Consider the following 25,539-nt stretch of genomic DNA (forward strand, 5'->3'; position numbering starts at 1 on the left):
CAGTCCATCAGCCAGTAGGGCCTGTCTGCCCGATGCCGTGAGCTGCTCCCATCAGAGGCAACACGGGCCTTCCTGGTCAAGCAACCAAGCTTATCTAAATGCCAGCCCACCAATTCTCTGCGTATTTGGGGGTTTTCTGGTGGCTGTCCTCTGCTTTTTGCATTTTGTGGGGATACTCTGGGTTCGAGCCAAAATTACGAGCCTGGAGCCCTCCCACGGACAGCACGGCAAATATGCATAATCTTTACTCTGTTTAATTTGATGTAAGGGTGAACTCGTGAAGTGATGTTTTATTAACACATTTTGGGAGGAGCATGTGCAGATAATTAAACCTAATTAAACACAAGTGGAGCACATCAAGCCAATCAATTTCATCAACGATAAGAGATGTATATATACAGCAGATTTACCTTCTTTCGTTGACCATTTTTATTTTAGCATCCCTCCACCACCCCATCTCCTCACTTTGATTCTAATAAACTCTTATTAGACGTCAACACAATCCATAATATAATACAGTCTAGTTCTAGACTATCTCTATCAAGGGGGGGATACTCTGGGTTCGGGCCAAAATTCCGACCCTGGAGCCCTCCGCCGGACAGCACGCCAAATACGCATAATCTTTACTCTATTTAATTTGATGTAAGTGTGAACTTGTGAACTAACAGCAAACACCTGTAAGCAAACAATAGAACTAAAGAAACACTCACCAACGTGTGTTCCAACGAAGATATATAAATTAGGAAAAATCCACCGCAATTCTCAGGGACGTAAAGCACCTGACCAAAAATGCAGCAGATTGGAAAGTTAAAAAAAAGTCCAAGAGCTCTCAGGCCCCTCAATAGACAGCAATTTAATTAACTGCATAGGAGACTGACACAGACTAGAACGAAGTTGTGGAATTAAGTCGTTATTTTTGCTTGTTTTGGTGCCCAAAAAGTATTCTCATCGCTTCATAAAATTAAGGTTAAACCACTGTAGTCACATGGATTATTTTAATAATGTTTTTATTACCGTTCGGGGCCTTGAAAGTGTTAATTAAATTGCTGTCTATGGAGGAGCCTGAGAGCTCGGATTTCATCATAAATATCTTAATTTGTGTTCCGAAGATGAACTAAGGTCTTAAGGGTTTGGAACGACATGAGGGTGAGTAATTAACGACAGAATTTTCCTTTTTGGGTGAACTATCCCATTAAACGCAATCTACCAATCCGGTCTCTGATGAGGCAAGAAAGGCAAAGAAGTGGCTGGGTCATCTGGATGTTATATAGCAAACCCCTAAGGTCAGTCACCTGACATTTTTTATATTTGGTCTGGAAGATTAGCAGAATGTGATATTCTGTGGTGCAGCAGAATAGCGAGCCGGAGAGATACTGTACAATTGACGTGTCTTTATTAACAGTTGTTTACACGGGAACACACAAGCTAGATCTGCCACAAAGCACAGGCTTATTCTGTGGTATGCAAATAACATTATACTTCAGTACATAGAAGAATGTCATCATTCAGGAAAAGACTGTGGTCACAGTCTGAGTTCGAATAGATCCACACTTTACGTAAAAAAATACGAATACCCATGAGATCACGTTGCCAAGTCCACGGTTTCCCCATGGAATTGGGTTACTTTTAAGGGTTGCCGCAGGTTAAAAAAGGTTTCCACCCCTGTACATATGATTTCAGTATTCCAACACCGCCAAAACATCCCCACAGATGTACAAATTCAGTGGAGAATTCAGCCGCCTGATATGCAGAAACACATTGGGCTATGTTTGGGCTACTTTTGACTGGCCATTGGTCTACTTTTGTTGCACAGACATGGCAACCTTGATGTCGCCCTTTTGTCTTATTGGTCAAAGTTCTTCTGTACAGCCTTTATTGTGTCAGGCTGAGTTGGTAAAGCACTGCCAATGTGTTTACACTTTAATAAAATATTGTTGTGTAGATGAAGACAGCATTTCAGTGAATGAAATATTCAAATTATAAACCAATTTGTCGTCACCTTTATTTATACGGATAGCACTTTATAGATTGTTAAGAAGCAGCTTTATAGTGATAACAGGAAAATGATGCATTTCGGCTGTTGTTGATTCAATTGTAAATATCATAAATTTTAAAATAATATAATCTATAAAGCAGTTCTGAAAAAAAAACGACGTCCAGCCCAGTTCAGTTCTCAAACAACAGCGTCAGTGCAGTCATATCAATAATATGTTGAATATTAAGTGTCCCTACTAAGCAAACCAGAAGCAACAGTGACAAAGAACCCAAACTCTATCAGGTGACAGAATGGCGAAAAAACCCCTAAGAGAAACTGGGGGGGTTTCAGACTGCATTACTAGTCATCGGGATTGGTAGCATTCAAATATTAATCCAGATCCTTTTGCTTGAAGATCGATTAATCACGCTGGTATGAAGCCGAAGCTGGCCTAAGAGAATATTTGTAAACACAAAAAAAAACAGACCACTTTTTTTTACTTTTGCCTAAACATAAAAAATGTGTTTTGATTTAAAAAAAATGTTGAAAAAAAAATATATTTTTCTTTCTTTTTTTCCAAATAGGAAATGGTCAAAACATATGCTGATCACAGATATAATCTGAAATCAAATGAATGGAATGAATTTGCATAATTATTACAAGTTTCTTTGCTTTAGGCACAAAAGAGAGATGCATAGCTGGCATGACAACACCCATTCCTGCAGGGTTTTATCTGAAAGATGTCTGGAATTCTTTTGTATGCAACACCCAACAGATAAATTCTTCACAAATGGGAAATTGTCTGAAAAACAAGATAGTCTACTTGATGGGAGACTCTACCACAAGGCAGTGGTTTGAGTTTTTAGAAGGAACCGTGCCAGGCAAGTTATTCAGTAATTGACTTTGTTGTCAATGTCATTTAATTTAAGACTTAAATAGCATGAATGTATAATATTAAAGGGGTGATGAACTGAGAAATCAATTTTCCCTTGAGCTTTTGATATATAAAAGGTCATGGTAATATAAGAATATCTTGTAAGTTTCAGAGCTGAAACTTCCTTGTTAGTCAAAGAAAAGCTTTTATAGACACCAGATCTCTTAACTATATCACGTTTGCACTGTTAGTGAAGATGAAAGCATTCGTTAGTGTACAGAAACTGAGTTGCAATGACGAGATTGCTGCTTTCACGCGCTCAACATGTGTGTGATCGGCTACAATGATCATCACTGCAACCTTTCATGCCACAATCTTAATATAATGCCATAGTTCTAAATATAATGCCATTGATCTAAATGTAATGCAACACTTTTCACGATTAGTTAACCATGAGAAATGTAATTGTAAAAACGAGCTAAGAGAGAGAGAGAATTTAAGCTATTTCAAATGCAAAGACATTAGCCAATCACAGCAGTGGGTGTTTACACAGAAGTCTCACCGCGGACACGCCCCTTTAAACGGAGTGTTCAGAGCAGAAGGCTAAAATCAGGGTAGGAAAAATGCCTTTTATTTATAAAGTACGACAATTTTTTATGTAAAAAGCATTCTAACATTGTAAGTGCACCCCAGGAAACATCATAAAACAATAAAATGCAGTTCATGGCCCATTTAAATAAGGAATTGACATGGGTCTATCTGCGTCCCGGAGAACTACAAACCACGCCCCTCCAAGTTACACCTACCCAATGAGGTTCATTCTTGTGAGATATGCAGAACGTTTGAGCTTCCAAAAGAACCAATGAGGTTCATTCACGTGTTACGCAGCACGTTTGAGCTTCCTCAAGACCCAATGAGGTTCATTCTTGTTTGATATGCAGATCGTTTGAGCTTCCAAAAGAACCAATGAGGTTCATTCTCGTGTTACGCAGCACGTTTGAGCTTCCTCAAGACCCAATGAGGTTCATTCTTGTGTGATATGCAGAACGTTTGAACTTCCAAAAGAACCAATGAGGCTCATTCTCGTGGGTTACGCTGCACGTTTGAGCTTCCTCAAGACCCAGCGAGGTTCATTCTCATGTTATGCAGCACATTTGAGCTTCTGCAAGAACCAATGAGGTTCATTCTTGTGTGTTACGCAGCACGTTTGCACTTCCTTAAGAGCCAATGAGGTTCATTCTTGTGTGTTACGCAGCACGTTTGCACTTCCTTAAGAGCTAATGAGGTTAAATGTGTTACCGCGGCACGTTTGAGCTTCAGCAAGAACCAATGAGGTTAATTCTTGTGTTACGCAGCACATTTGAACTTCCTCAAGAACCGATGAGATGAATTCTTGCTACGCAACACGTTTAAGTTTCAGCAAGAACCAATGAGGTTCATTCTTGTGTGATACGCAGCACGTTTGAGCTTCTTCAAGAGCCAATGAGATTCATTCTTTTGTGTTACGCAGCATGTTTGAGCTCAGGGGCGGACTAGCCATCTGGCGTACCGGGCGTTTTCCCGGTGGGCCGCTGGACAATGTGGGCCAGCCCGTTGCTACGTAAATATATGAAGAATAAACTATAGTAAAACTACGTAGCCTATATACTTCCGTCAGCCCAGACAAATGGCCCGCGCAGCCCTCTTGAGGCAAAACTCCTTGTAAAACTCTAATCTATAGCCTGCTCAGTCCCGGTGTCTCAGTCTGTTCTACCCAGCTCGCCTGCCGTTGAACACTGTGACCAGGACTCTGTGTACCACTGTCTACGGCCGTCAGCTTGACACCTTTGTTCCCTTCTACGGACCGGTTATCTACCCGGGTCTACAGCCTCTTTGTTGACATTTGTTTGAAAATAACTTTCTGTTTGACGGCTCAGCGGCCGTATTGCTTATACTCAATTAAAGACAGAATTACTTGCCTTCGCCTTTGGGTCCTCTCTCTCTCACCCTCTGACTTCTAGACCATAGCATTGTATATGGTCTGATTTTATGGTAGGTATTGAACTTAATGATATTAAACTACAGTGTATGGAAAAGAGAAATCAAAATTTGTATTTTTTTAAAAAAAATACTATTTGCCATATGCACCAGGAAAGACAAATTATAACCTGAAGAAGTAGGTTATGCCAGTCATTCAGTATGATAAGCATTTCAATAAAACAATTAATATAATTCATATTTTTGTATAAATAGCTTCTGTGTTTAAATTTGCCCTGTGTATAATGAGCTGGTGGGTTTATGGTGAGATGTGTTGCAGACCGGGTGTGATGGGCCACTTTGTGCCCAACTTTTTTGCCCCAGTCCACCCCTGTTTGAGCTTCCACAAGAACCAGTGATGTTCATTCTTGTGTTACACAGCACATTTGAGCTTCTGCAAGAACCAATGAGGTTCATTCTTGTGTTACGCAGCACATTTGAGCTTCCGCAAGAACTAATGAGGTTTGTTCTTGTGCGTCAATCAGGAACAGTTTGACTTTTGTTTATATCAGCTGAACAAAGTTTGTGAATAAAAGCCTAAATTGAACATGTTCATCATATAAGGTGTCTCTTCAGAAAATTTTGACTAAAACGCTTGATTCTTAAGGATTAGTTTTACAATCTCTTTATGAAGTTTTTGAGGTGTCAAAGTGGTAGTTGCATGGACTGTCAATGTAGGGACAGAAAGCTCTCAGGTTTCATTAAAAAGATCTTCATTTGTGTTCTGAAGATGAGCGTAAATCTTACAGGTATGGAATGACATGAGGGTGAGAAAATGATGCCCATATATTTTAGGGGGCTGCTGTGTACAATAAAAAGCAACTTTGTAAAGGTATTTGATAAATGAATAAAGCAATGATTCTAATGATATCTTCACTTATCTTGTTTAGGCTTAAAAAGAATGGACCTCCACAATCCTCGTACTGGTGGACCCCTAATGGCTGTAGAGATGAAAAACAATATCATTGTTCACTGGAGGGCACACGGTGTTCCTTTGCGATTTTCTAAAATGCCCATTACCGATCTTCATTATATCAGCAATGATATTGATGAAATAGCTGGTGGTCCTCATGCAGTGGTTGCTTTCACAATCTTTGCCCACCAGGTTTTTCACCCATTAACATTTTACGTGCATGAAGTGGCCAAAATCCGTCAGTCTGTTGTTGCACTGCTGAGACGTGCCCCAGAGACCACCGTCATCATCAAGTCTGGAAACACTGCAGGAATGAAGGTACAATTGCTCATTTTAGTTTTATTGTGATAATGTTTTATGCTCAAGAAGAAAATATTTGTTCTGCTGCCTTTTTAATGAAAGTCTAGACGCACTTATCCACTTTGGAAGATTCTTAATGCATCATTAAATGTCTCCTGAAGCATTTTAATTTTAGCCTTATCAAGCCTATATAAAGTGAAGTACAGTATGCCTAAGAGTTATTTGTCACAGGGTGCGTCTCAATCAGCTCCCTAGTTCAGGTGTCAGGGGGCACTGATCAGGGAATCGGTAAATGGGCTGACTCCCTGATCAGTGCCCTGACTACTGAACTAGGGAGCTGATTGAGACACACCCACAGCTATGTTTAGTTGCAATGTCTTGGTTTTCCTTGTCACTGCGTGTGTTCTAGTTCATTATAAGTTGCTGTGGTTTCTGATTAGTCCTCACCTGTTCCATGTTTCTTTAATAATCTTCCTCTGTGTTTTTAAGCCCTCTGTTCTCTTTCATAGGTTCACTCGACGCTGCGTCACTTTATGACATAATGGGACGCCCTCTGGGTGTGCCGATTGTCTGAAGCCCTTATAGAATCACGCCAATTGATTGGCTGATGGCACGCGTGCCGCCCCCTTTGACGTTGTCACTCTTATACTGTGCGCGCGCGCGTGCGCGCGCCATCTGCTGCTCAGATTTCTCTGCCTTCAGGAAGCGGCCATTTCATGCCCTTCGGTTTCGGTTTTTCTGGCCCAAATATCCTGGATTTCATTCGACTTTATCACCAGCACTTCAGCGACTGCGGATAATGGAACATTGTTCTCCTTGTGGTGAAGTACCATGGATTTTCGTCGTTGCCCGCTGCCGTGCACTTGCTTCATCGCGAACGACGACCCCCCACAGTAAGTGTTAAATGTTTGGGGTTCTCACACACGCGCGAGGCGGTTCAGGGGTTTTCAAAATGTAAATTTTGCTATAATCTCCTTCTCAAAACCCTCCGCTCGAGGCTCGCGGTTTTTGTGAAGGAGTCATCCGTTTTTCCCCGTCGCGCTCCCGAGGCCGCGCAGGCCTCTCTTGGATCCGCGACCTGGGGTTCGGATATAGAGCTTGAGGAGTGGAGTGCCAGCAGACGGGCCTCGCCCTTTCTCTCCCTCTCTCCCCCGAGCACGTGCGCGGGACTCCGCCCGTCGAGTTTTTCACACGACTATTTGTTTCCCAAACCGGAGGCACGCGACGCGGTTTCCTTCGGACTGGATGATGATGTCGTGTTTACCGCAGCGTCCGACTCTGAGGATTTCGGGCCTTCCTGTAATGACGACGCTCTCCCGCTTAGCGGCCAGGAGGCGCGGCGTTCAACGACATGCGCGGAGCTCGTCGGCGTACTTTCGCACGCTATGGTTTGACACCGGAAGGAGTTAAGGAGCTGCGCTAAGCCGCGGAGTTGGCTTTATGAGCCCCGAAGCACAGCTCGCGCCATAGGACGTTCAATGGGGGGCATGGGCAGAGCGCCACCTGTGGCTCAACCTCACGGAAATCCATGATAGTAAAAGGCTTTCCTACTGGACGCTCCGATTTCGCAGTCTGGGTTGTTTGGGGAGGCGGTCAACACGGTGGTTGAGAAGTTTACAAAAAAAAAAGCTAAATCTCAATCTGCCGCTTTTTAAGCAATGCCTAGGAGAGCGAAGAGGATTCTCCTAGCCCCTCCCCCTCTCAGAGAACGCCCTTCTTATAGAAGGGAGTTTACCAGTAGGAGGAACGACCAAAGCCATCCCCCACCCACCACGGTCTGGGGAGCTTGTGGTCGCCCGTTTCCCCACCAACGTCCTCACAGATGCATCTACCCAAAGCGGCCCAACAAACGTTCTGCTCCGGCCACTTAGAGTCGCTCCTGACCCTCCGGTCAGAAAAAGGAGAGCTTCAGCACATGTCCGAAGCTGGGTCAGACCGCGCAAGCGTCTCTGCCCGCCTCTCACCAGCTCTCCTTATCCGGCTCTGTTACTTTCGCCGCCAGCGCGCTTTGAAGTACAGAACTGGCCCGACCCTCGCCTTTTTCCGGTGCTGAAGGAAGGAGACGCCTTTTGCTTTCTCCCCTCATGTTTGATTGGCTCACCATCCGCCGCTCGTTCAGACGGAGACATATTCGGTCTTCTCCGGGAAACAGAGCGACCCAGTCTTCCCACTCTGGCTGTGACATCTCCCACTCCGCGCCAGGACGCCACGTGCTCCCCTTCGCGGATGGCCACGCCTTCCTTAGAGGTTTAGCTCGACACCCTATCTCAGGTATGTCCACTGCACCTCAATACCCCACTCCCTGTGTCACATTTCTCCCATGAGTGGAAGCTTCTGCCAGGGATATCATCCTGGGTCCTCTGCACAATTCAGTACGATTACACACCCCAGTTTTGTCACAACCCCCCTCGCTTCGACGGGGTCATTCAAACTGTAGTAAATAGCGCCTCAGAGGCTTCTGTGCTACAACAAGAACTTATTTCTCCTCAAGGGGGCGATAGAGGAGGTTACATTAGCAGAAGAGAAATGTGGCTTCTTCAGCCGCTATTTCCTGGTTCCAAAGAAGGACGGCAGATTGCGTCCCATTTTGGACCTTCGTCATCTGAACTTCACCCTCTACAGAGGGAAGTTTAAGATGCTAACATTCTAGGCTATTTTGTCACAGATACATGCGGAGGACTGGTTCGTTATGATAGACCTGAAAGATGCATACTTCCATATTCAGGTCGTCAGACGACACAGGAAGTTTCTCAGATTTGCCTTCGAGGGGAGGGCTTAGCAATACAAAGTCCTTCCCTTCGGCCTCGCCCTGGCATCGAGGATATTCACGAAGTGTATGGATGCTGCTTTTGCCCCGCTGAGGCTCCAGGGCATCCGTATTCTCAATTACCTGGATGATTGGCTCATTCTGGCCCACTCCAGGAAGTTGGTGACTCACCACAGAGATGTCGTTCTTCAGCACGTTCAGTCTCTTGGTTTGAGAGTGAACACAGACAGGAGTGTTCTCACTCCAACTCAACAGACCACCTTCTTAGGAGTTCATCTATTCCGTTCCGATGCAGGCCCGCTTGGCCCCTGCTCGGATTTCCAGTATTGTAACTTGTTTGGCCTGCTTCAGGCTCGGCCATCATGTTTTCTGTGAGTACATGTCGCAGGCTCCTGAATCTCATGGCCGCAGCTTCCCCGGTGCTCCCCTGGGACTGCTCCACATGAGACCCTTCCTTTGGTGGATGACACGCTCAAGGGCTCGGTCAACAGGATTGAAGGTGTCACGCGGCTGCTTCCGTGCCCTATCAGTATGGCGGGACCCTATCTTTCTTCGGAAGAGGGTCAGTATGGGGGCTGTATTCCGTCGCCAAATGGTCACGACAGACACCTCTCTAACCGGCTGGGGTGTGGTATTCAAGGGCAGACCAGCATGCGGGGTCTGGAAAGGGGAAGCTCACTCTTGGCACATAAACTGCCTAGAGATGAGAGCTGTGTCCCTGGCCCTTCTTTCTCCCCTCCCTCATGGGACATCATGTCATTGTCAGGACGGACAACATGGCGGTGGTGTCTCATGTGAATCGCCAAGGGGGATCACGGTCACGCACCCTGGACAGGCATGCGCGCCGTCTCCTCCTGTGGTCTCAGGACAAACTTCTGTCCCTGAGAGCAGTCCATGTACCCGGTGTCTTGAACCTCGCAGCGGTTTACCTGTCGAGGCAGAAGCTCAGGTCGGGAGAATGGATGCTGAACCCTCAAACTGTATGTTCGGAAAAGCGGAGGTGGACCTTTTTGCCTCGAAGGAGTCGTCCCAGTGCCTACTCTGGTTCTCTCTGAGTTCCCCAGCCTCATTGGGGATAGATGTGTTCGCGCATCCACGGCCCAATCTGAAACTCTATGCGTTCCCGCCCATCATCTGATTCCGGCGGTTCTTTGCAGGGTGAGAGAGAGTGGAGTCAGCCTCCTGCTGGTGGCTCCACTCTGGCCGTCCCAGGCTTGGTTCTCGGAGATGGTTCTCCTCCTGGATTCTCCCCCCTGGGAGATCCCGATCAGAGAGGACCTATTGTCCCGGCTTCAGGGCAGGATTTGGCATCCTCACCCGGAAATTTGGAAGTTGTGGGTATGGCCCATCAAGGGCCAGTAGCGCTGGATACTGGTCTTCCTGCCGATGTTCAGGAGACCATTGCGAGTGCTAGAGCTCCCTCCATTAGGAGGCTCTATTCCTCCAAGTGGAGGGTCTTTTGAGTCATGGTGCTCTTCCCATGTGGTGGACCCAGTTAACTGCCTGGTGGGTCCAGTTCTGGAGTTCCTGCAAGAAAAGTTTGCAGCTGGAGCAGCGGCTACCACCCTTCGGGTCTATGTCGCAGCTATCACTGCCTGTAGGGAGTCGGACGAAGTCCCTCTAGGGAAACATAGACTGGTTTCACCTTTCATGCGAGGGGATAGGCGCCTGAGACCAGCACGCTCCCCATGTATTTTCTCTTGGGACCTCTCCATGGTCCTTGAAGGGCTAACATTGGCGCTCCATTTGAGCCCTTGGAGTCAGCTCCTGAGCGAATTCTGACTCTCAAGGTTACTCTTTTGTTAGCACTGTCCTCTTTGAAACGAGTGGGCGATCTACAGGCCCTCTTTGTTAATGGGTCCTGTATGGATTTTGCTCCTGGCCTAGTCAAGGTTACCTTAAGACCTAATCTAACCAGCTCTTGATGTGCTTCGGTACTGGCCGCCGCATCGAAGCAAGGGTTTTCCCATTGTGTGACAGAGGCTATTTCCCTGGCTTATGAGGTGCGTGGTTTACCTTCACCTCTTGATATTAGAGCGCATTCTACCAGAGGTGTTCCTCTCAAGCACTTTTTAGAGGGGCTCTTTTGGAAGATATTTGTGTGGCGGCAGGTTGGTCCTCTCCGCACACTTTTGTGAGATTCTATAGTTTGGATCTCGACATGGCTCTGGGTTTGCATGTCCTGTCTGCTTAACCTAGTCATGCAGGTTATCTGGTGTTCTTTGAGCCAGATACGGAAGCGCTTTAGCTTGGCGTGTTTGGTATATCGTTCCCATTACGTCATAAAGTGACGCAGCGTCTCGTTCCCTACTCAGAGAACGTCTCAGGTTACTTGCGTAACCTATGTTCTCTGAGTAGGGAACGAGACGCTGCGTACGCTGCCAAGCTCCTCGCGCTGCCGACAGGCCTTCCTTTTCGGCAGAGAAATCTGAGGAGCAGATGGCGCACGCGCGCAGTATAAGAGTGACAACGTCAAAGACACGCGCGCCATCAGCCAATCAATTGGCGTGATTCTATAAGGGCTTCAGACAGTCGGCACACCAAGAGGGCGTCCCATTACGTCATAAAGTTACGCAACGTCTCGTTCCCTACTCAGATAACATAGGTTACGCAAGTAACCTGAGACGTTTTCCTCAGTTCAGTATCTTGCATTAATGTTTATGGAGTTTGTGTAGTGTTCTTGTTCACTGTCTAATAAATATTTATAAGGAGACAGAATAACTAAATCATCAGCATTCATCAGATGGTTGATACTTACATTCATTTAAAGGTGCAGTGTGTAATATTAATGAGGATCTTTTGACAGAAATGCAACATAATATACATAACTATGTTTTCAGTGGTTTATAAAGACCTTACATATTGAACTGTTATGTTTTTATAACCTTAGAATGAGCCATTTCTATCTATATACACCACCAGTCCCCTTACAGTGAAGTCGCCATTTTGTGCTGTCATGTTTCTACAGTAGCCCTAAACGGACAAACTGCTCTACAGAGCGCTAGCTACTCTCTGCTGTCATGTTTCTACAGTAGCCCTAAATGGAGAAACTGCTCTACAGAGTGCTAGCTACTCTCTGCTGTCTCAGACAACAACATCTTTGTCCTGTGTCGGCCACCGTAGCTTCTATATGTGCTTTGAAAGGGAGGGTTGAGCGGTTGCAATTCGAAACCTCACTGCTAGATGTCGCTAAAATTTATACAGTCCACCTTTAACTTTGTTGAAAGATCATCCATGTACAAATTGTGCAACAATCCCTAAACTAAACCCTTGCCCAATAGTAAGTACATGTAGTTCATCATTATTATTCAGGATTGTATAATTACACCTTAAAATAAATTGTAACCCACTAGTGAAGGGCGGTATACTGGTTCATACCGAATACCGGTGTTTATTTGTGTTATAATATGAATTTTGATTATACCACAATACCGGTATATGTCGCTTAAACAACATTCGGAACACGGCGCAGCGCAACATTGTTTGAGAGGGGTCCCTTTTCACTGTTGCCTATGGCTGAATCAGAGATCACCCCCTAAACCCTGATTCACTATTCCCTACGTTATCCACTGATACTTATCCTGATAATGCTCTATTTGAGGTTATGGGGGCGATTTCGGATCCAGCCCTTGATTACAGCAGAGAATTCAAACAACACGCGGCACGTGCAAGAGAGCAGTTTCTGCACGGAGCATTGTGATGAGATTAACAATGCTCACCACATGGATCATACAGCACAGATATAGACCGGAGCGAGTGCATTTAAGTTTTTTATGGACATATTTCATGATTTCCGATTGGTGTCAATCAACCAATTTTTTTTATGGTTTCACATTTCATAGTTTAACAAACCAACCCCCCTTCCCCACATAAAATATCCGAATATAGCATTGTTTTTACTCAAGAAAATTTAATTATAAACTCAGTATGTCTCATTTAGTTGGTAACATTTAAATTGGCCACCGTGTGAAATGACTCCTTGTCAAATGAACTTGAACAAACAAATGACTAGGCCTATAACATTGTCTCGCGTCATTTTTGGCTACTTTTTACGCTTTTTTGCAGTGCTGAATTGTGCAGCTGCCGACTTAAAATCAAAAGTTCCCAGTGTCTCTCCACTACTTGCAATGCGCATAAGCCGCGTAACCTTGTTCTCCGCAAGGCGACTTCGCTGCTTCGCCTTGATCTGATTCTGCAGCGAGAACCCCCTCTCTGCAGGAACACTCGAGACAAGGATTACACAGGCTATCTTGGCGAGCTTGGTCCACTCTGGATACATTTAGCTGAAATCACATATGAGGACTTCGCAGGCTGTGGAGAAATGCAATCCTCCATAGCCACGGAGCGCTGTCATGACAGCGAGGGCATCACGTCGCAGGCTTACAGTATCGATAAGAGGAGCGTTGTCTGCAGACTCAAGTCTTGTAAAATGGCAAACAATCCTTCTGATCGCTGGTTCTGCATATTCTTGGAGAGCTATAAGATAATATAATAGGTGAGAACGATATTAGAATTATAGGCCTACAAAAGAATGCTGTGTTTATTATAAATAGGCCTGTATGGGTCATTCTGTGGAAATGTCCATTTTTCTGTCCCTAGCCTTTACAAAAATATCACACTTAAAAACACTTAAGGGTTACAATTTCTTTACATTTTAAAATAAAACAATATGTTATTTGAAAAATTACACCTTCTTGAGCCATCAATAGGCTATTTGATTTGTATTAATTCTACAGAATTCCCCTTATATCCCATATTTAAACTATAAAATATTTTTTTTTCTGTCACATTAAATACAATGCGACATGTGACATTATAATAATTTTACATCCATTTAATTCTGCTACACTCAAAAGTTAAGATTTAAAGGATTGCATCATTAATTGTAACCGGTTTTCAAATAGTTTCATTGTTACATGGTTGCGCAAACGAACTAACCTCAATTAACAATTTTAACAACCCTGATTAAAATAAATAAAACATTATCTCCATATTTGTTGTATTATTATTTTTCATTAACTCTGACTACATTATGCTGAAAAAAAATGAAAAATAATATTTAATAAAAACCTTTGAAATTGCCAAAGTATGGTAACACCAGTGACAAAAGTTACATGCCGTCTTTAAATAAATGCACAAAAATATAATTTTTTATTTAAATATTTTACATTTTTATTAATCTAATAATGTGGTGTATTTAAATGTTAGAAAAACAAATACCTTTTAAGACACCTCGCCGGTTGCCAAACCAAAAGTGGACATTTCTGTAGAATGACCCATATCAACATCTCCTACTTACCACTATGTGTCTGCGGATATCTAGAGGGGTTCAGAAGGGCATCGAGGCAGTGAAGTAGATCCATGCAATCGTCGGGGAACCGATCTAGCAAGGCATCTATCAGATGTTGAACATAGCGTTCTCTGGTTTTTTGAAAGCTTGAATGGAGCGGTCGCTTGAATTGGTCACTTTGACATCCTTGTACGTGCCGTCTTTAAATCCCGCCTGGAATGTTTCCTCTTCTGGACCGGTGACATCTCGTAAGTGTGTAAATGCCGCGACAGATGCTTGCACTATTGGTCGGATGCTGGAAAGATTGACGTTGTCTTTCTGAAAAACTAAATTCAGTTTTGTCATCACTGGTAGTAGATCGTGCGTGAGTCAGGGCTAAGAAGCTGTAGGTCTGGATTTGACCAAGCAGTCCTTGTGCTTGGGTATTTCCTCCCACTGCCTCTTCATTAATTTCCATGGCCACAGCTGCCCAGTTGTGCTTCATGGCCTCCACAGCCCTGTGTAGGGATAGCCAGCGGACTGCACATGGCTGCTTGAGGCTGACCATGTCCTCATCACTGAGTGCAGCTGTTAATTGGCGGAGCCGGGCTGTTCTGGTGGCAGAGTGTCTGTAGAAGGAGTACACCGAGGAGATCGTGTTTCTGAGAGCATAGTTTTTTTTAGAAGTTTCCGTGGCCTTGTCACAGTGGCCTTTCATCGCAACCTGCTGTGGCGTTAAATTGTGCGCCGCAACATGGTCATTGCTCTGATTATGTTCAATGAGAGCAGACATTCTCAAATTATTCGACCCTCTTGTGAATCCGTTGCGTCGTTCTGCCTTTTCGCAGCGCGAACAGAAATTTTTTTCGTTATCATCAACTACCTCACATCTTAGCCATGGGAACTTGTCACTCCATTCCGACTGATACGCCCTACACTTCGGCTTTTTCTCCGGTGGTGGCGGAGCTGTCTGGCTCTGGACATCTGAGGCTTCAGGCGTTCCTGATTCAGTATCCTCCTTCGCGTCTGGCCTTTGAAAAAAACTTTTAAGGCTAGTCTGCCTGGGCCTGGCCATATTTGAAACGTCTCTCTATAGTTCGTGGTTTAGGTCTATATTATAGCCGTTAGGCGTGCGCTTTATTTGAAATGCAACATGCGATGTTGTTTAAAAACTTTCAAACGGTCGATTCAGATTGTGTTAGGGGGGCGGGGCCGGGATTATTAGGCAGTTTTAATTTGACAATTTGACCGAAAAGATTTAATTTTGACGGACATTTAATTTTTTTCCCGGCCAATGTCCGGTAATTACCGGACAACGGAAACCCTGCGTGGCAGGCATGAAGTGAACTAACCCAGACATGACACTATGGGCATGGAGACACTCTGTTGTGGCGGGTACTGTGGAATGGCGGGGCTCCTCATCCACCGTTCCCACAGTAAATGAGGATCCAACCAAATGAAGGGCATAATTGATATATTCCTCCAGGGACCAGTGGATTTTCCCTCCTGGCTGCCGGGAACAAATAGGTTCCTTCAGCCCATTTCTAAAAATGTCCTTAAGTGCCACATCGTTACAACCCACCAAATCCCAAAGTTCAATAAAGTCCTGGACATAATCCTCCAGGGGACGATTCCCCTGGCATAGACACACAAGATTAACAACTGCTGGGTTCATTTTTGAAGGTCGAGTATTCTGTAACATATTCCACTGGAGGCAAGTTGTAGTGGTGAACCCAAGTGCAGGTTATTTACAAATCCAATATGTGCAAACCATGAACAGAAACAAAACAAATAATGACCTTGAATGGGACTGACTTAAACAGACTAGAACAGACTTGACTTGATCCATGAACAGACTTGACTTGATCCATGAACAGACTTGACTTGATCCATGAACAGACTTGACTAAACCATGACAGACATACACAGGGAACAATACTCGACAAGGACACATGGCAAACATGAGGGTTTAAATACACAAAGACTAATGACTAAACAAGACACACCTGTGAACAATCAAGACAATGAACCAATGATAGAACTGAACCGAGAACACATGACTAAAACAACCAATAGGTGTGTTCGACATTGGATGCGGCTGGATGCAACCGATCGGCGAGAGTAGCTGCGTGCAGGCGGGGAGGAGCTGCAAACGGAGATGTGAAGTCGTAAACTGAATTTCGGGGAATAATTAATTCAAATGGGGTGAATATTCATGAGTCTATGAATATGATTTGCTTGTTGTACACAAAATATTAACTTATAACGGAACCTTTAATCATGTAAATGTAACCTTCACCCAAATTGATTTCAGTTATCCATAATTTCTTCTCGTCCTGCGAGTTGAAAATTAAATTTCTTCATCAAATATCAATCTTACAAACTTTAAGAAACATTAATCTGCTGATCAGGACAAATAATATTTCCTATGTTTGTACAATTTGTATTACTGAAGTAGTAACAAGAAAATCAAGCTTGATTGGTAGCTAAGATATTACGTCTCATTGACTTTGATCTTTGTGAGCAAAATAATACGGATTCAATTCAATGAAATTATTGAGTTTTAATAAAACAACTAAAATATACAGAACTACGATTCACACAAGGTAAATATGCATATATATGTAGGGAGTAAAACAAACAATATGGTACAAACAGGGAAAATCAAACTTAACGAATAATATAAAGGGGGAGAGAATGAAGGAAAGAGAGAATGAAAGAGGGAGAGAGAGAGAGAGAGAAACAACTTTATTATGCAGCCCTTTGCAAGAGACCTCAAGTAATTAATAATCCCGTTGTAAGAATTTATCTGGTCGTCTCCCGAGCTCTGGCCGTCCCTCGTGGTGGAGTTGTGTGAGCGCTCAAATAAGAAACAATAAGCCAAGAGCAAAGATACAAATGGTTTATTGCTTCCTACCCAACTGAACTAAACATGGCCGTCCCAGCTTATATACACATATGGGTTACAAGGTTAGGAAAACAACACCTTATATGAAGTGGAATCTTACAGCAGTAGAAGAGAAAACTATCAGAAACGGCAGACAGGACACTCTGGGTTTGTCAGCCGCACTCAGCAGAAAACTCAGACATAATTTACTGAGACAACACCTTTTCAATGTTATGTATACATAAAATAAAGTACATTAAAAGAGTTAATTCTTATACCCGTAAACAGGAATAATTCAGACAACCTTTTTACCGCAGTTTGATTGTGAAATAAAATACTTGCTTTGATCTGGCTTCTGGTGTGTGTGTGTCTGAGTTCAATTGGCCTCTGAGTCTTTTCAGAGCAGTGGGGTGCGGATCTTCGGTTCTTTGGAGGAGTTTTCTGGCGCTGGAATAGTTGTTCTAGGAAGCTGGCGGTCTTTCTCTCTGGCGGGATGCCAGTGGTCTATCTCTCTGGCGGAAAGCCGGGGGTCTCTCTTTGGCGGAATGCGAAGAGTTAACGGTCATGCTGTTTTCTTATAGATGAGAGGGGCTGACGCCCTATCTTGAGATGACCCAATCACGTACGGGAGACCAAAGGCGCGAGCCTTCCTTTGTCTGTTGAATTCCCCCCCTCTTGGCTAATCAAAAGGGGTGATATGTTTAAGCATCTATTCTCAGAAAGCTGATACTTTTGTAATAATGCACCTTGTTGTAATTTGTGAACGAGATTCGGTACAGTCGGGTTTCTGCGATTGGGGAGATACCACAAACTCTAATTCTGAGAGTTGAGAGTACAGAGATACAGATTTCCACAGTTACTAGCATACAGGGTTTGATTCAACATACAGTAAACATCCTAGCTATTTTAATACATTGTATAAAGCCTTAAATCAACAAAATATATATATTTAATACGTTGTAGAGGTAGTTTTTGTCCATATATGGCTGATGTGTGTGTGTCACGAGACAGTGCACGTGTATTGGGACTATGTGTGTGTGTCAGAGGTCGCACAAGGGTCGTGTGGGTGTGGGTGAGAGTCACGCGCAGATATTGGGGTGCCATAAAATTCAACGCTCACAATTTTTTCGGGAGACATTGTGGCGCCTTATCTGGGAGACATTGTGGTGCCTTAGGTTGTAAATTAGTTGTATGTTCGTCACACAAGGGCCCTTTTGTTCCCATTCAGTCGGTCACGTACGTCGGACGTACCGACGAATTGGGATCACTTCAGGGAGCCCCTATCAGCTTCGAGATATAGAGAACAGGCCAATGGGCCATTGGCGTGCGAGATTTGCATCTCGCGCTCCGCCCCGCGCCGCGGGTATAAATAGGAAGCGAGAGCGAATGCACGCTGTCATTCACTTCGGAGCCGAACGGCGTTGATGAAGCAAGACTGCTTTTCTAAAAGAGAGCCTATCTGCAAGAGAGATGCTCCAGAGAACGAAAAGGACGCTCTGTGTTGGCGAAAAGGCACAATCAGCGCGACCGCATGTTCACCGCTGCATCAGCATAACAAACTGCTGTTCTCACAGCAACTGTCGGTTTGGTGAGGGCGTTTTATTTCAGTGAGCGCAAACACAGGACTGCACTTACCACCTGTGTGTTGCCGCGGTCTTCCCCTGGGTGCTTCAGCACTGTTTAAAGAGCGTTTCCTCACAAAAGAGCAACACGGGTGTGACACTGCGTCTTTTTCAAGACGTCATTCCACTCGTGCGTTTCTGGATGCGGTTGTTTCCTGTCCTGACGGCCACGATCCCTCTCAGCCATGTTGAGACTGTGTTCGTGGGTGATCCATGTTCTCTCAGGGGAACGGGATCACGTCGACGCGCTGGTCATCTCACTTTCCGCGTGAGGGTTGAGTGTTCAGCGCGCCGTGTGCTGTCTGGCTGCCGGGTGACAGCGCGGGTTGCCACGGCAACTCTGCGCGCGTCACTCGCCGCCTCCGATGCGCGGTCGAGAGTATGATGCCTCAAACGGGGTTGAGTCCCTTCGCTTATACCCCGATCTAGTCTCTTTTCTGGTGCACCAGAGGGGGGACTATTTTGGCTGATAAGCCTGGGTGACCTGAGGATTACAGTGAGGCTTCCCCGCCGCGTACATCTCTGTGGGCCCCTCACTCCTTTATCGCATCGCAAGCATGTTGAGACTGTGTTCGTGGGTGGTCTATGCTCTCTCATGAGAGCATAGCCACGTCGGCGCGCTGTTCGTCTTGCCTTTTTCATAAGGGCTTGAGTGTTCAGCGCGCCGTGTGCCGTCTCACGGCCACGCCCACTGTCTTACGTGTCTGCTGGTAGCTTACAGGTGGGATTGCTGGTCCTTGAAAGGGGACCTAGCGTTTCATTTGGGGCTCTAGCAGAGGACAGATGTCAATCGCTGCATCGGAGAGAGGGCTGTTATGTGTTGAAAATGAAGATGATGCTGAGATTCCCACCGTAATAGTGGGCGCTCGTGCTGAATCAGATTCATACTTGACAGCCATGCTTTCCCGGATGGCTGAGGCATAGTGCAACGCGTAAATCGCCTTGCCTGCCCCTTGCCTTTTTTCGGATGTGCATTGGAAGGCTTTGGCATTGTGGAACTATTGGTGCCAAAATATGGAACACCAATAGGGCCATAACCTGTATAAAGTTTTCCTCTCTCTCACTACCCTCATCGGTGGGGTGGCAGTGCCACTGGCAGGCCACCTCCGCCCTGCTTAGAGCACGAGGGTAGATCTGAGCCGAGGTTGAGCTGCGCACAGCGCTGGCCCTTGGCTAGACGATGTCCACCCTGGTCCAGAAACACAATTGACCCGGATTTGGTCTGGAACTGTTCTTCCCCGGAGGAGGGCCGGGTGGAAAACCATTAGTAATTCTGTTCCGCCACTGATGTTAAAAACAGCCAGTGGTACCCAAAAAAAAAAAAAAAAATAAAGAGCAGTTCCAATACCTCTGGGTCTCGGGAGTTCAGGAATGGCAGCGTGTGACGCTACAAAGCCTCGCCGCTTTCATTCCCCTCCCCACAAGAGGGCGAGAATGGCAGTGTGTGACGCTACAAAGCCTCGCCACTCTCATTCCCCTCTTCTCAGCGGTGCGTGGACAACAGTGCGCGACACTATGCCTCGCCACTCTTGTTCCCCGCTGAGGAAGGAGGTGAGGCAGACCGTGCGCAACGCCACAAAGCCTTGCCACGCTCAGCCCCTCCTTCATTTGGGAGCGCGCTTGGCGGTGGTCGACGCTCCCATGCCTCGCCACCCTCAGACGCCTCTCCCTTCGCCAGCAGGGGGCGGCGGCTGTGGGAACGCACTCAAGCGGCCTCCCCACACTCGCACGCCCCCTCCGCGGACGCAGGTAAGTGTTGCACAGCACACTCAGATCCCACTTCGGGCCGCTCCATGCCGTCCGAGTCGGATCCCTGCATTCCACGTCGCTGCCCCACTGCGGGTACGTCTGTGGTTAATCCCCTTGCTCGGTGTCTGGAAGCCTGGCTAGAGCTTCCCAGCCCGTCTCGGGGCCGTACCATCAGACTCGGCTATGCGATTCAGTTCGCCAGGCGTCCCCCTAAGTTTGGGGGCGTTCACTTCCCAGTAACGAAGGAGAACGCCCCCGTTCTCCGGGCGGAGATCGCAGTCCTACTGGCGAAGGACGCGATGGAGCCGGTCCCTCCAGCCGATATGAGGTCCGGGTTCTACAGCCCGTACTTCATTGTACCCAAGAAAGGCGGCGGGTTATGGCTGGTCTTGGACCTGCGATTCTTGAACCGGTCCCTTCACAGGCTGCCGTTAAGAATGCTAACGCAGAAGCGCATCTTCAGGTGCGTCCATCCCCAAGATTGGTTCGCAGCGATCGACCTGAAGGACGCGTACTTTCATTCTCGATTCCCCTCGACCGGCCCTTTCTGTGCTTCGCGTTCGAGGGACGGGCATGTCAGTACCGCGTCTTGCCCTTCGGCCTGTCCCTGTCGCCCGCGTCTTTACGAAGGTTGCGGAGGTGGCCATTGCCCCCATGAGAGAGCATGGTGTTCGCATTCTCAACTACCTCGACAACTGGCTGATCCTTGCCCAGTCGTGAGAGCAGTTGTGCGAACACAGGGACAAGGTGCTCAGTCACCTCAGCCAGTTAGGACTTCGGGTCAACTGGGAGAAGAGCAAACTCTGTCCCACACAGAGGATCTCTTTTCTCGGTATGGAGATAGACTCGGTCGCCATGACAGCGCGCCTCACCGAGGAGCGCGTCCAGTCAGTGTTGAACTGCTTGAATTCGTTCAAAGGCAGGACAGCGGTACCACTGAAACATTTTCAGAGGCTCCTGGGGCATATGGCATCCGCAGCCACAGTAACGCCGCTCGGATTGCTTCATATGAGACCGCTTCAACGCTGGCTTCACGATCGAGTCCCGAGATGGGCGTGGCACAGCGGTTCCCTCCGTGTCCAAGTGACTCCGAGGTGCCGCCAAACCTTCGGCCCATGGTCGGACCCTTTGTTTCTACGGGCGGGAGTTCCCCTAGAACAAGTGTCCAGGCACTCCGTTGTCTCCACGGATGCCTCATCCACGGGTTGGGGTGCCACGTACAACGGGCTTGCAGTTTCGGGTCTGTGGACGGGGCCTCAACTGCAATGGCATATCAATTGCCTCGAGTTGTTAGCAGTTCGTCTTGCACTCAGCCGCTTCAAAGTTCCGATCAGAGGCAAGCACGTTCTGGTCCGTACGGACAACAATGCGACCGTTGCGTACGTCAAAAAACAGGGTGGTCTACGCTCTCGTCGCATGTCACAACTCGCCCGCCATCTCCCCTTATGGAGTCAGAAGCATCTGAGGTCGCTTCGTGCCATTCACATTCCGGGCCTGCTCAATCATGCAGCCGACGAGCTGTCACGTCAGCCGGTGCTTCCGGGAGAATGGCGACTCCATCCCCAGGCGGTCCAGCTAATCTGGAGTCGTTTCGGGGCCGCACAGGTAGACCTGTTTGCCTCCCCAGAGACGACCCACTGTCAGTGGTTTTATTCCTTGACCGAGGGAACCCTCGGGTCGGATGCCCTGGCCCACAGCTGGCCCCGGGAAGAACGCAAGTATGCGTTTCTCCCAGTGAGCCTTCTTGCGCAGACACTGTGCAAAGTCAGGGAGGACGAGGAGCAAGTCCTGTTGGTCGCTCTATATTGGCCCAACCGGACTTGGTTCGGGGAACTAGTGCTCCTTGCGACAGCACCTCCCTGGCCCATTCCTCTGAGGAAGGACCTCCTGACTCAGAGACGGGGCACCCTATGGCACCCGCGTCCAGACCTCTGGAAACTCCATGTCTGGTCCCTGGACGGGACGCGGAGGTTCTAGGTGACCTACCGCAAGCGGTAGTTGACACCATCACTTCCGCTAGAGCCCCCTCTACGAGGCGCCTCTATGCGTTGAAGTGGAACCTGTTCGTCGATTGGTGCTCTTCTCGCCGAGAAGACCCCCGAAGATGTTCGATCGGATCTGTGCTTGCCTTTCTACAAGATGGGTTGGAGCGAAGGCTGTCTCCCTCCACCCTCAAAGTCTATGTTGCCGCTATCGCCGCTAATCATGAGCTAGTAGATGGAAAAAATCTCTAGGTAAGCACGATCTGGTCGACAGGTTCCTTAGGGGGGCGAGGAGGTTAAATCCGCCTCGTTCTCCCTCCATACCCTCTTGGGACTTAAATCTGGTGCTAACTGCACTACAGAGAGAACCCTTTGAGCCTCTGCAGTCAGCTGAGTTGAAAATTCTGTCGTTAAAGACAATACTCCTGACTGCGTTGGCCTCCATCAAGAGGGTAGGGGACCTGCAGGCATTTTCGGTTGACGAATCGTGCCTGGAATTCGGGCCCGGTAACTCTCATGTGATCATGAGACCCCGGCCTGGATATGTGCCCAAGGTTCCCACTACTCCCTTCCGGGACCAAGTGGTGAGCCTGCAAGCACTGCCTGCGGAGGAGGCAGACCCAGCCCTAGCTTTTCTCTGTCCCGTCCGTGCTCTCCGGACTTACGAGGACAGAACGCAAAGCTTCAGGACCTCAGAGCAGCTCTTCGTCTGTTACGGAGGACAGCGGAAGGGAAAGGCTGTCTCCAAGCAGAGGATGGCCTACTGGATAGTGGATGCCATCGTCTTGTCTTATGAGTCCCAAGGCGTGCCCTGCCCGCTCGGGTTAAGAGCCCACTCCACTAGGGGTGTTGGCTCTTCCTGGGCGCTGGCTCGTGGCGCCTCGCTGACAGATATTTGTAGAGCTGCGGGCTGGGCGACACCTAACACGTTCACTAGATTCTATAGCCTCCGTATAGAGCCTGTATCTTCCTGTGTGCTCACTTCCCATAGTCAGTAACACTGAAATGCCTGTTCTAGTGTCGGCTTGCTGCGCCATTCCCTCCCCTATGGTAGACGGATGCGTGCGCTTATTCTGCTCCAGTCGAGTTCCCCGGATCGGCGAACCCTGTTGAGTCCTCCGCAACCCACGGCAGTCGGACGTGGCGGAGCGTTCAACGCCAGGTCTAACACTCGTATGCATTGGTGGAACTTGTGTTAGGCTGGGTTCCATATGTAGTGACCCCCACGGCGGTCCCATATGTGTATTCTTCCACGGTACGGCTCCCTACGGCGAGCCCGTGTCTTTCCCTCGGCAGAGTCTCCTCTGCCGTCCCAGGTACGTGTTGTCCCCCTCCACTAATTGGCCGGGGCCACCCCTGGGACTTCCGTATGTTGTGTTGCCCACGGCCAGCCCATACCTGTATTCTCCACATGGTAACTCCCTCTGGGCATGATGTGGCTTCCGCAGCGGGTCTAACACTCGTATGCATTGGTGGAACTTGTGTTAGGCTGGGTTCCATATGTAGTGACCCCCACGGCGGTCCCATATGTGTATTCTTCCACGGTACGGCTCCCTACGGAGAGCCCGTGTCTTTCCCTCGGCAGAGTCTCCTCTGCCGTCCCAGGTACGTGTTGTCCCCCTCCACTAATTGGCCGGGGCCACCCCTGGGACTTCCGTATGTTGTGCTGCCCACGGCCAGCCCATTCGTGTATTCTCCACATGGTAACTCCCTCTGGGCATGATGTGGCTTCCGCAGCGGCCTTCACAGGCAGGCTTTCCCAGCGTTATCCAATACAGTCAGCTGAATGGGCTTTTGCGGAACAGCAGCTTGGACTCTCCCTGCGTGAATTCCCCGCCCGCATCAGATCTGGGTCTGAGGGGCTCATCGCTGGGCGCTGGAAGTGGTAGTAACTATGGCGTTTTCCATAAGGGATCCCAATTCGTCGGTACGTCCGACGTACGTCGAACGTGACCGACTGAATGGGAACGTCTCGGTTACGTATGGTAACCCACGTTCCCTGAAGGAGGGAACGGAGACGTGCGTCCCGTCGCCACAGTTGCTGTACCATCACTGCAGGTTGAGCCACTAAGTTCGGCTCCTCAGTGAAAAACAGCGTGCATTCGCTCTCGCTTCCTGTTTATACCCGCGGCGCGGGGCGGAGCGCGAGATGCAAATCTCGCACGCCAATGGCCCATTGGCCTGTTCTCTATATTTCGAAGCTGATAGGGGCTCCCTGAAGTGATCCCAATTTGTCGGTACGTCCGACGTACGTCTCCGTTCCCTCCTTCAGGGAACGTGGGTTACCATACGTAACCGAGACGTTTATGTATGATCTGATTAGGGCATCACGGGATGCTGTGAGGAGTTCAGGCCTTGGTCATTCGCTAGATGGCTGAAACTGCCATCGCCCATTAGCGTTACAGTATCAATGAAGATACCTTATTTTATATAACCTAATTTTGTCTTGCATTTGTTTTGTTTCTATTATTTTGTTGTGACTTTATTTTGTTTGTTTTCTTTTTTTATTAATTTGTTTTGTATTTAGTAATGTTTGCTTTGCATTCATTAAAACGATGTTTTGAATCCGTTAAGTTTGCGTTGCGTTTGGTAACGCTTGTTTTTTTATTTTGTTTTCCATACATTAATTTGTTTTGCATCAATTGTGTTTTCTTTTGTTTTGGATTCATTTATTTAGCTTTATATTTGGTAACGCTAGCTTGGCATTTATTAATTTGGTGTGTAATCATTAACTTGTCTTGCTTATTTTGTTTTGCCTTTATTAATTTATTGCAATCAGTAATGCTATTTTGCCTTTATTGTTTTGGTTCTGTCTTCATTAATTTGTTGCAAACTTGTTTAGTGTTGCTTTCACTGATTTTGTTCCATTTCATTGATGTTTGTTTTGCTGTAACTTATTATTTATGGTAATTGTAACAAGCTTGCTTTTGTTTTGTTGCATTAACTGTTTGTTGATTGGTTGATGTTCTTTTTTTATACAGTGTAACTTTTTCTTTCTTCCTCCTTTCCCTGTGCTGGAGCTGGGGGCCTGGGGAAGGCAGGCTTACCTTTCCTGTATGGTTATCTCCCCGTTCACCTGAGTGGCGTGGAGTTGCAGTGAATCATTTGGAGTGTGAGTGTGGTTTTGGGCACATGTGATTATGATTATTTCTATGGGCATTATTGAAGACCGGTGGGAAGCCACA

The 25,539-nt window shown here is 46.9% G+C and overlaps 1 protein-coding gene across 1 annotated transcript in view; it reads left to right on the forward strand.

Moving 5' to 3' along the window:
* LOC307119574 (NXPE family member 3-like) overlaps positions 1-25,539 on the forward strand; it is a gene marked incomplete at both ends in the record, with an annotated part of 38,434 nt that overhangs the window by 12,188 nt on the left and 707 nt on the right. The window contains 2 exons of the mRNA XM_079805917.1: positions 2,653-2,868; positions 5,756-6,096. Of these exons, the coding sequence (XP_079662043.1) occupies positions 2,653-2,868; positions 5,756-6,096 (557 nt within the window). The remainder of the gene's footprint in view (positions 1-2,652; positions 2,869-5,755; positions 6,097-25,539) is intronic.

The sequence above is a fragment of the Gobio gobio genome (genome assembly GCF_949357685.1).
Source record: "Gobio gobio genome assembly, chromosome: 23".
Classification (NCBI taxonomy): domain Eukaryota; kingdom Metazoa; phylum Chordata; class Actinopteri; order Cypriniformes; family Gobionidae; genus Gobio; species Gobio gobio.